This window comes from Rhincodon typus, chromosome 16, assembly GCF_021869965.1.
Source record: "Rhincodon typus isolate 14 chromosome 16, sRhiTyp1.1, whole genome shotgun sequence".
Lineage (NCBI taxonomy): Eukaryota > Metazoa > Chordata > Chondrichthyes > Orectolobiformes > Rhincodontidae > Rhincodon > Rhincodon typus.
In genome coordinates, this window is record NC_063347.1 from 29,057,506 (window position 1) to 29,070,083 (window position 12,578).

Sequence of the window (12,578 nt, forward strand, 5' to 3'; positions counted from 1 at the left end):
GCCCCATCCCCGCCTCTTCGACCTGTTTGTTTCCTCTCCACCTATCCATATTCTATCCGCCTCCCACTCTGTCCCTATTTATTTCAGAACCCCCTTCCCCTCCCCCTTTTCTGATGAAGGGTCTAGGCCCGAAACGTCAGCCTTTCTGCTCCTATGATGCTGCTTGGCCTGCTGTGTTCATCCAGCCCTGTACCTTGTTGTCTCGGATTCTCCAGCATCTGCAGTTCCTACTATCCCGAACATTGGTTAGGCCACTTTTAGAATTCTTTATGCAATTCTGGTCTCTCTACTATAGGAAAGCTGTTGTTAAACTGGAGAGGGTTCAAAAGAGATTTACAAAGACGTTGCCAGGGTTGGAGGTTTTGAGCTATACAGACAGGCTAAATTGGCTGGGGCTATTTTTCCTGGAGCATCGGAGGATGAGGGGTGACCTTACACAGATCATAAAATCATGAAGGGAATGGATAGGGTGAATAACCAAGGTCTTTTTCCCAGGGTAGGGGAGTCCAAAACTACATGGCATAGGTTTAAGGTGAGACAGCAAAAATTTAAAAGGTACCTGAAGGGCAACCTTTTCACACAGAGGGTGGTGCACGTATGGAATGAGCTCCCAGAGGAAGTGGTGGAGGATGGTACAAATGCAACATTTAAAAACCATCTGGAAGGGTACACGAACAGGATGGGGTTGGAAGGATATGGGTCAAATGCTGGCAAATGGACTAGATTAAGTTAGGATATCTGGTCGGCATGAACGAGTTGGACCGAAGGGTCTGTTTCTGTGTTGTACAACTCTGACTCTATAAAATACTTCCCTTAAACAGATACATTATAAATAAATAGATTCATCAGTACCTTCTATTAACATAATGGGCAGAAACATTCCACACGAATTAATCAAGTTTTCTAACGCAACATTAATTTCTAGCTCTTTTTAGCCTGTTGAAATAACATTTGAACTGTCACTTTATTTTCAATTAACGTGCATTGAACAAAATTGTCCTGCCTGTGAACAGGCACACAGAGCTTGATTTTGTGCTGTCAGAAATGTCTGACTAAGCCTGATTCTTGTGAGGTGTGGTGATGGCAATCTAATTATGAAATACCATTCTTCTTATTTGCCCATGGGTAATGAGTAATTGGTGTTTGTGTTCAGGTGATGGTTATTATCCGAGGATCCACTTCTGCTCTTATATATAGCAGAATGAAACTGTGGTTGTTGAGTTTGGAGCTGCATGTTTGTACTATGCATCTTTGTCAGTTTAAGTGTGCAAAGATGAGACTATCCATCACTGCCTGGCTCTCTGGATTATAAGACTTATGAATATTAACTGCTTTAACATAAACATTGCAGACACTTTCCTCAACTATTCCACAGTAACAAAAGGATGTCAACTACTTGTGTGTAGATAAATTGAAATCAGCTAATGTACAGAACATAGCTAAACGTTATGACACACGTACAAATGGGCCTATGGTGAAAATCACACATGAAGACAGTAAATTCCTAAATATGGAAATCTCATTTTAATGTGTCTACATTAAGTAAAGCTCATCATCACTTTAACCCCATACTTTATATCCAAATCTGAAAAATTTTATCAGGATGTAAAGATATCCTCAATTACTATTAGTCCCGAAGAAAGTAAGCCTGTATATGATAAAATAGCTAAAAGGTATGAGACAAGTTAACTATTTTGAATGTGTTTAGTAGTTCATTTATTTGCAAATTCTTCTGTGACATACATTTAATGAAACATTTATAACTGTGTTCTCCAAAACCATCAGCTCATCTTTTCCTATTTTAAATTTGTTTCCAAGCAACAATGGGTATAAACATAATTTTTGCTCCTACCTGACTTGATTCTTTGAAAGTGTTGTGCCAGCTGACTAATCTGAATGGCTCATATTAACATGCTGCAATCCTACTAAAAAACAGAAATGCTGACAAGCTGACTCTCAGGTTGGTGTCATGAGTATATTTTTCACATGAGGTTGCCCTTGGGGCTTACAATTGATCCCTATGACCTTGAACTAGGGAGAATGAAAAGAAATTTCTGGCGCTTACAAAATGTATGTCAGCACAAGAAAGTGAGTAAGGGGAGGAATATTACATTTTATAAACAAAATGGTAGAAATTGCACGGAAGTACAAGGTCAATTACTAAACTAAGAAATAGAACTCAAGATTGCACTTTTCTCTCTAAAAATCCAGGAAGCTACCTCCCCAGAAAATGGCACAGGTTACTGATGCATGGAAGAAAACTCAGAATAAGTAAAACAGCAAGAGGTATGCTGAGCCTTATGACACCCGAGGCTAAATGGACCAGTACAAGTGCAATATCACTAAAATTTCCACCTGTTGAGTCCAGCAATTTTAGTCTATTGAGAATCTCAGGTAACAGCGCCTGAGCCACGAAGAATACACTAATAAGATCAACATGCATTCTTAGTCATTGTTACCTTATTATTTAGTCACAACTAATATTATTTCTCTAATGAAACTGAATCTTTTGTCAGTCTTCCTATCAAGGGAACAGAAGTGAGGAAGATATCCCCTTCTAGTCTGTACTATTTGTTTCCGTTCTTATTACCTGAAAAATAATTAATCTTGGAAAAAATCTATCAAGTATATTAAAAAAATTCACTGGTGGGCAGATCACTCCACTCAAAATTGGTTGTAAGATATTTTAACTGTAGATTTATCTAAATTAATTTGCAGAATTGATTCTTTCAATTTTTATTGTAAGTTACACCTTCTCCACACTAAGTTCCACACCAAGTGCTGATGTGCCAACATTTCTAATATTAAGAAAAATGCATTGGTTATTTTTTTTTGTTTGCTGTTAAACTTATGCCAAACACTGACATCTTGTTCAAACAGAGTAGAAGATGAGACCAATCAAGTTTAAATAACTAAAGCCAAAGCGACTTCTTGAAGACTTGAATGCACACACAGATTGGAACTTTGTTAATAACAAAAGTTCTACTGCTGTTACAGCATGCTGAAGCTAGAAGGCATCCTAGTCATATTTGTTCTTCTAGATTCTATGAAAGACCTCCCCCCGCTCAAAAGCAGTAGTGAGGGTAGTGAATACTTTAATGAGGTTGTATGCTTGCGAACCGCATATGAAGCTTGACATTATTTTGTTAAAAGTTTCTATAACAGTAATGAGAGTATAAAAATATGTTGAGTGATTCACAGCAACCTGAAGTCAAAAGTCAATTTAGAAACAGACTTGCATTTAAGCAGCAACTATTAATATCTCAAAAGTGCTTCACATTTAATGTGCCACAGTACTTTGACATGAAGTGGATGTTATGTAAGCAGATGAATTATTCTGTATTTCATGAAAAATGCCTAAACTACAACACTACTTGGGAAACCATGTAAAAGCAGAGAAATCAATGTTACAGAAACACAATGCCAGAAAGAGGTTCAAAGGCAAGCAGTGAAAAATTTAATTGCAATGATTTGGGAAGGAGACTTCCTAACTTCTTTTTTAAATCATAAGTTAGGTCCATAAGATCCTCAGGCAAAGAGATTGAAGTAATTTCAAACTGTATCTTGAGGTCAAAATTTAACTAACTGAATGATACAATTCAGTATATCATAAAAATATCGAATCAGAGATAGTAGGAACTGCAGATGCTGGAGAATCCGAGACAACAAGGTGCAAGGCTGGATGAACACAGCAGGCCAAGCAGCATCATAGGAGCAGAGAGGCTTATAAATATACTTGTATTTAAATCAAGAGTCTCTTCCCAAAACTGAACAAAATTTATATGCACATAGCAACATGTTGGCAAACTCCTATTTCCAACATTTGTAATTCATCAGACTCGTCTGTTCGCTGTCTTACTTTAATCATATTTCACTGACAGCCTGATATAATTTAGCATAATTCACTGAGAAATCAGGGCGCAGATTGTGAATGAAACTGACAAGTGAATCAGTACTAAAGGCTGAAGATTCCAATTAGCGGACGCTTCGCTCCAACAGGTACACCCCCATTTGAAGTGCCAAGTACGAAGAACCAACCTGAGGCGATTTCACGAACAAAACAGCCAAAGTAAAATCACGTACTGCACCAGTTTGCAATAAATATGTTTGGAATCCTTTTGATGTGAAAATGCAACAAGCACGAAGTGAGCAGACGTGAGGGTTTTCCCCCTCTCTCCTCAGCTGGATTTGTGCGCGCGTGTAGTTTTATTTGGCTTTTTGCATTAAAATGAGAACACATCCGTAAGGAAACTGCACTACAGAATACACTCAATAACATCTCTACACTTTTCCTGAGCCCAGGAGGGCTAGACAGTTTTCCCTCCCCCCCTCTGCTGGCTGCCAGGCCGAATCCTCAAAGGGGTTGCACATTACTGTATAAACAAAGTACAAACCGCTGAGTGAGGCAGCCAGGATGGAAGTGGCAGACTTTGGAAATCAGAGAGGATTTCACGTCAGCTGTTGTCTGGATTGGAGACTTCAAAGACATGGAGGAACACTTTATACAGTTTTCATTCTTAATAATGAGATCGAGAAACTCGGTCAATTTACTACAGCTGGTTAACGTAGAGGGGTCTAAATACTTAAAAAGAGAAAGATTTTGACAGTTTAAAAGGGTTGTCACTATGGAGATAACATCGAACCGATTTGAATGACATTCAATATTAACATTAAAAAACAATCACAACATTTTATCGAGTTAACCAAATTTACAAGTGAGGAGGTTAAATCAAGAAATTTGCTTTTGAAGTCACATATTCACAAGCGAGTACATTCATTTCTCAGTCCAGTTTCTTGTACATAAGAGTCATGATTTAATTTATCTCAGCTAGTCGGCACAAAGCAACATTTATCAGATCTAGACAAAACACATTGCTACACAGTACCTCCGTTTCTTTAGCACTGGAGCTGACACTATGCACTTCCAAGGCACAGTTTGTCCTCTTAGCTGCAATACAATAGGGGTAATCCTTGGCTACCATGGTAGCAGGTGAAGAAGATATCTTGGCGTTCACAGCTGACGATACTGTTGCGTGAAACTCAAGGGTCAAGTTATGCCTTGCAGCCAGAGTGCTGCCGGGCGCCGCAGTCTGTACACTTTGCTATGCTCAGCGCGTGTCTGCCTGCATGGCTACCAGGACTGGGGAAGCGGAGGCAGGCTACAGCTGCAGCAGCAGGAGCAGGATCAGAATGCAAACGCCAGTCAGCACAATCAACCCGCCCACAGGCAGGCAGGGGAGGCGGCCACTCACTGTGGAACCGGATCGCCGGAATGGAGCAAATCACTGAACCGCACAAACACCTCGGGGATACAATGGACGCATACTTTCCGACCAAGTGAACGAAATTCTGCTTGTTGCATTTCTCGCCCCCTGAGAATTGGCTGAAATTTGATCTGCACCGTTCTGGAAAAAAAAGGGGGGTGGGGGTTCCCTGGTTTTATTATTTTAGGCTGTGGTGAACTTTGGGTAAAACAAAGTTCATTATTCGTTACTTATTGACATTTCTGGGGTTGTCACATTTTTCTTTACATGAAAGGTACTCGCATTTTCCTCTTCCCAAGCGCCGTCTTCCAGAGTTGTCCCCAGTTCTCGGTCTATGACACACCATCAATAGTCACAAGCAGACGAGGGCTTCCCAGTTAATTCTGTTTCCTTTCTACTCCCAGTCTAAATTCAACCGAGACCAATTCAAAACCAGGAGCTAGAATATTTGACAGTAGGCTTCAACTAGCATCAGTCCGTTACTATGCCATTGGCCTTAACTTTGCCGTTCTCAACCTTTCTAAAAGGCTCAATGAGCAACTCTGCTCAGTTAGCCACAGGGACAGCAATGAGGGCACTACAAGCAAACTCAGCGGGTAAATCTGTGTTACTGGACTGAAATTACTACAACTTTTGTTGCTATTCTTTGTTCTGAGCCAAATCAAGTTTCACCTTGAGCCCCAACAGTCATTCACAAGGTTCAGGGTATGTAGGAGGTCATTCAGGTGAATGAGCAGACAGAGGATATGAAAGAGGAGAGACTAACAAAAAAAAAACCCAAATTATTAACACAATCTCAAAAGCCCCCACCATCCCACTTTCTTCCCATCCTTCAATACAATCACCTCTCAAATCTGAGCCTATTGTTCCCATGACCCCCTCTCTGAATCAGATATCCATCTTTCACACAGCACCAAATTGTCCTGAATCAAAGTCAATAAATGTGGAGCTGGAAAAGCTCAGCAGGTCAAATAGCATTTGAGGAGCAAGAAAGTCAATATTTCCTGCCAAAACCCTTTGCCAGGAAGAGGGAGAGGGAGGGGAGCCCAGAAATATATAGAGGGAGGAGGGTGAGGCGAGGCGAAGCAAAGATAGGTAGATGCAGGTAAGAGGTTATTGCAGTTGGTCAGTGGGAAGGGTGGAGCGGATAGGTGAGTTGGAAGATGGACAGGTTGGCGGAGAACGGATTTTGAAGCTGGTGAAGTCAATTTCCAGGCCATTGGGTTGTAAGTTCTCAAGGTGGAATATGAGGTGTTGTTCCTCCAGTTTATGTTTGGCTTCATTGTGACAATGGAGGAGGCCAAGGATAGACATGTCGCCAGGGGAGTGGGAGGGGAGTTAAAGTGGATGGCAACCGGAAATTCAGGTTGGTTGATGGGTGCAGAGTGCAGATATTCTGCAAACCAGTCCCCGAGTCTGCGTTTGGTCACCCTGATATAGAGGAGACCACATCAGGAACAATGGAAACAATAGATGAAGTGCAAGTAAATCTCTGCTGGATTTGGAAGGATTGTCTGGGGCCTTGGATGGAAGTGAGAGGGGAGGTGTAGGGGTAGGTGTTGCACCTCCTGCAGTTGCAGGGAAAGGTACCGGGTGTGGTGGAGGGGTTGGCGGGGAGTGTGGAGCTGACAAAGGAATCACGGCGTGAACAGATCCTGCGGAAAGCGGACGGGGCGGGGAAAGAAATATCTTTTTACTGGTCGGGTCAGATGGGTGACAGATCCAGACTTATCCAATTGTAGTCAATTATCAGCAATGGCTTCTCTTTCCATCCCAATGGCATTATCAGTGGAGTCCCTCAAATATCTATTCTATTTTCACTCTTGTTCATTTACATGCTGCCTTTAGAATCTCTGTAGACATCAAGCCAATTTCCACTAGACAACTGAGAATGCCAAGCTCCACCTTCCCATCAAAACTCTTGACTGCCTCCAGAGCCTCCATGTGTTTAGCCTGCTTGTTCAACATATCTGTTTGTTCAACATCCAAACTTGAATGACTTACAATTTGTTCAGCTAAACATTGGTACTATACTCTAATTATCATCTACGGTCCATCTAGAGATTCCACATCCATGCCACTAACTCCATGGACCTTCCAGTCATTGTTTTAATTTTAACCAGGCTATTCGCAACCTTAGCATACTATTCAACCAAGGCTGAGCTATTGGTCTCAAATCCTGGTATTCATCTTTATCCTTATGGGGGCCAATCTATTTCTGAAGTACTCAGCTAAGGCCTTGTTGTCTCCAAAGTCAACTATTTAAATGCTGTCTTGTCAGATCTCCATGCCTCCATAAAGTATTATTTTAATTCAATCATGGGATGTGGGCATTGCTGTGTGGCTAGCATTTATTGCCTGTCCCCAGTTGCCCTTGAGAAGGTGGTGATGAGCTGCCTTCTTGAACTGCTGCAGTCCTCCTGCTGTAGGTTGACCCACAATGCTATTAGGGAGGGAATTCCAGAATTTTGACCCAGCAACAGTGAAGGAACAGCAATATATTTCCAAGTCAGGATGGTGAGTGGCTTGGAGGGGAGCTTGGAGGTGGTGATGTTCCCATATATTTGCTGCACTTCTCATTTAGGGTGGAATTGTCCATGCATTTGAAGGTGCTGTCGAAGGACCTTTGAATATCTGCAGTTCATCTTGTAGACAGTAACTGATACTGTGGGTTGTTGGTGAAGAGAGTGAATGCTTGTGAATGTGGTACTAAACAAGGGAGTTGCTTTGACCTAGGTGGTGTCATGTTTCTTGTGTGGTTGGAGCTGCACCCATCCAGGCAAGTGGGAAGTATTCCATCATTGTCCTGACTTGTGCCTTGAATATGATGGAGAGGATTTAGGGAGTAAGGAGGTGAGTTATTCAATGCTGTATTCCTAGTCTGTGATCTGTTTTTGTAGCCACTGTATTTATTTGGCTCGTCAAATTCAGTTTCTGATCAATGGTAAACCCCCAGGATGTTGATATTTGGGGTGGACAGCGGGGGAGGTGGGTGGTGACGTCTGTGACGGTAACACCATTGAATGTTGGTTAGATGACTATCTCCAGGAAAAGATACTCATTGTCTGGCATTTGTGTGGTATGGATGTTACTTGCCATTTTTTCAGCCCAGCCTAAATATTGATATTGTTTTGTTGCATTTGGACATGGACCACTTCATGAGAAGTTGCAAATGCCAATGGACATCGATTGCACAATCGGCAAACATTCCACTTCCAACCTTATGATGGAGGCATCATTGTTGATGAAGGAGCTGATGGTAAATGGGCCTAGGATACTGCCTTGAGGAACTCCCTACCTCTGGACCAGAAGGTCTGGGTACAAGTCCCACCTGCTCCAAAGTCCATAACATGTACAAACAGGTTGATTTTAAAAAAAACATATTCACCCCAAGGAATTCCTACAGTCACAATGCAACTTATTCAAAGCTCTACTTCTGTCCTAACCCATAAAAAGCTCACTGATGCATCACTGTTGTCCTTGCTGTTACAATTAATTGTTATTGTCCTCTGGCTAAAGAAGAGAAAAATATGTTGCTGTAGGTCCTGCCCTGATTGTTCTCAGTTGCAGAAATATTGAATACTTCATGCATGGTCAGGATGGAACTCAGATCTGCTAGAATTCAAGATTTGGCTGGTGATTTGTCACAAGAAGATGCTGAAGATAATACAGTAAGTGCTAGGAAAACATCATGCAGAAAGTTTCAGGAAAATCCACTACTATGGAAATAGTGGTAAATTCTGACTGAGATATAGAAATAGTCTAAAGCCTTCAAATTCCAAACTAACTTGACGGCAGAGAAAAAATGAACTATAAAGTAGATTTTACCATTGGACATGCAGTGAGGAGCAATGCCTGTAACCAATGCAAGTTTTAAGAACCTAAGAAATAGGAACATGAGTTGGTCATTTGGCCCTCTAACTGTTCTCTGCCAGTCAATAAGATCGTGGCTAATTTTTGACCTTAATATTACTTTCTTGATTTCCTTACAATGCAAAAGTCTACTAATCTCACTTCTGAGTGTCATCAACAACTGAACCTTCACAGCTTTCTGTGTAGGTAATTCCAAAGATTCACAACTTTTTGATAGAAACAATTTCTCCTCATTTCAGTCAATTTCACAATGAGTTGAAAGGCTTCTTTCTGTGTTGTAAAGCTCCAACTCTAAATGGCTCTCAGGAAATCTCAGTGTTGGTTTTCAGATCTAACATTTATTTTAATTGGTAGAATATCAAGAGCTGTGGACAAGTGAATCAGAGTGTTGTGGCCAGAACAATCCATTTCGAATAATGAAAGTGGAGGGGATAAGATAATGTATTTGGTTGTAACATCATGCTGGAGGTGCCAGAAAATGTGGAGTATGATCTGTTGAAAATGAAGACCTGTGCGGTTGTAGATGGGGACTCGAGGAACCCTGCTGTTGTCCTGCGAGGGAGGAGAAGGAGCGATAACAGATGTGTATGAAATTGGACACAGTGAAGGGCTCTGCCAACTTTAGAAATGGTACACTTGGTTTTTTAGCGACACTCTTCTCATTATCCAATTCCCCAAACACTCCTTCCAGTGGAGTAGCTATTTATTAGTGTTTCCTTCGATTTAGTACACCTATGTGGTCTCACCGACAGTGGTGAGACCAACCCCAGGCTGTGAAACCATTTTGTGGAATGCCTCTGTGCAGTCTGCAAGAACTGCCTTTAAATTAACTTCTGCTCAAAACTACTTGGTCTTTAATCCCTTTGCGCAGTGTAATGGGAAACTCCTGATCAATAATCCATTAAAATGTTTAGCACTTGACATATGGTTCCTGTCCACATTAAGTCATTTCCTCCATCATACCTTTGTCAATGTTATATAATGACAAGAACTACAAAAATATTTATATAAATGGAAAACTTCCATTCACCTATTTGCTGTAGTTGTAACCTTGCAACGATAGGTAGCGTTGTGCAGGGAAACACTGAAAGCCAGTTTTTATATTTTTTGCCTGGTTTCCAAGTATTTTCTTGTCTACATGTCAGTTATATGTAACATACATTTGGGTGTTTTAACCCAATAAATGGAACATGGATCTTGCTAGCCAATTTCAAGCCTTCCTCCATCATCTGTTGCCATAATTGTGGCTTCCACACTTTGTGTGTTAGCTTATGCATCTCACCTTCCCTGTTTGCTTCTTTCAGTAGTATGGTGGCTGATCCTGAACCTAGTTTTGAGCTGATTGCCTTGCTCTATTATTGACTGCCGTATTGTTTTGTGACTATTTCTATCCCCTGTTTCTTATCCTGATTAATGTAATGGCAGCACCTCAAGCCACAAATTCTCATAACCCCTACATCTGCAAACTGAAGCCAATTCTGGTACATGAACTGTAAAACACAATAGAGTCATAGAGATGTACAGCATGGAAACTCGTCCATGCCAACCAGATATCCTAAATTAATCTAATCCCATCTGCCAGCATTTGGCTCATATCTCTCAAAATTGTTCCTATTCATATACCCATCTAGATGCCTTTTAAATGTTGTAATTATACCAGCCTCCACCATTTCCTCTGCCAGATCATTCCGTACATGCACCATCCTCTGTGGGAAAAAGTTGCCCCTTAGGTCCCTTTTCAATCTTTCCTCTCTCACCTTAAATCTATGCCCTCTAGTTTTGGACTCCCCCACCCCGTGGAAAAGACCTTGGCTATTCACCCTATCCATGTCCCTCATGATTTTATAAACTTCTATAAGGTCACCCCTCAGCCTCCGACACTCCAGGGAAAATAGCCCCAGCCCATATAGCCTCTCCCTATAGCTCAAACCCTGCAATCCTGGCAACATTTGCAAATCTTTTCTGAACCCTTTTAAGTTTCACAACATCCTTCCGATAGTAGGGAGACCAGAATTACATGAAGAATTCCAAAAGTGGCCTAAACCAATATCCTGTACAGCTGCAATATGACCTCCCAACTCCTGTACTCAATGCACTGACCAACAAAGGCAAGCATACGAAATGCCTTCAATATTCTGTCTACCTGCAACTTCACTTTCAAGGAACTATGAACCTGCACTCCAAGGTCTCTTTGTTCGGCAACACTCCTGAAGACCTTACCATTAAATGTATAATGAGTTCTTTACACATATTCATAATGAATGAGATGTACTACATAATTTTTAAGGGTCTTATAAAATAACTGCCTCTTTCTTCAGTGCAAATATTAAACAAAATTTAGTTTTTATTCTTTTAACCAGTTCAAGTGATGCAATTGAATCTATTGTAAGGACACCAAGAAATGGAATAGAGAATTAATTTTAAAGTGCCTTTGCAGATTGAGGGTCTTTCATAAACTTAATAAATGAAATGCACTGGTAAAAAGATGCTAAGACAAGTGTCAGTAACTGTTTATTAAGCTTTAGTAACCTCAGCCATCAGTAACATTTTAATTTGCAGAAGCAGATCACTTGGTGTACATTCGTGTGGTCTTTGAAAATAGGATGTTTTGACTGACCAGGAGATTTTAAAAAGTGCAAAGTTATAGCTTTATCTTTGAACGCTTTCATTTAATGTGCTTACTTGTTCACAAAAATATTGTTGATATCTGACCCAGCACTGGGATATGTGATGGAATCGTTGGCATTGTGGTAATATCACTGGAATAGTAATCCAAAGGCCCAGGCTAATGCTCAATGGGTTAAAATCACAGCACTTCACTAGGGAGAATTTGAATTCCATTAATAAATGCTGGAATTTAAAGTTAATCTCTCTAATGATGACCAAAAGATTATCATTACCTGTTGTAAAAACCCTTCTGTTTTATAATGTCCTTTAGGAAATGAAACTTGCTATCCTACATAATCTGGCCTGTATGCAAATCCAATCCCACAATTTGGTTGACTGTAAAGGCAATCAGGATCGAGCAACTAATGCTGGCCATGCAATGACACCCACATCCCATGCAAGAATATAGAAAAAAAATTGCGTCGTTGGCTCCCACTTTCTCATTCCAGACCCAGGAATCAACAATGGAGAGCTGATATCCTAACAAACAGTTATTAATAATAGAGAATGAATCCAGAAGTTGCTGATCTTCCATTTAAATGTGAACAGTATTTCAGGTAAAGCTGCTATGAGATGATCTATGATAATTGAGATTCTTACAGTTTAGAGTGTTAAAACATCCTTTTTTGAAAGCTATAATCCATTCAAATCACAACAATTGACATCATTAATCAGACAGAAAATTTATTTTCCCTCTAATTTGTACCTTTCCTGTGGATTTAGAAGCAATTTACATTTTAATATTCAGTTGGTGCTGTTTTCTCGTCATTCAAA

The 12,578-nt window shown here is 40.5% G+C and overlaps 1 protein-coding gene across 5 annotated transcripts in view; it reads right to left on the reverse strand.

Annotated features, from left to right (window-relative positions):
* The window catches only part of arhgef3 (Rho guanine nucleotide exchange factor (GEF) 3), a 301,914-nt gene that overhangs the window by 48,554 nt on the left and 240,782 nt on the right, over positions 1-12,578 (reverse strand). Inside the window, exon 1 of one of the 5 annotated variants that reach the window (XM_020533392.2) lies at positions 4,887-5,188. The exons of the other annotated variants lie outside the window; for them this stretch is intronic. Within the exon in view, the coding sequence (XP_020388981.1) occupies positions 4,887-4,982 (96 nt within the window). The 5' untranslated portion in view covers positions 4,983-5,188. Of the gene's footprint in view, positions 1-4,886; positions 5,189-12,578 lie in introns of those variants that run through there. 5 annotated transcript variants of the gene reach the window in all.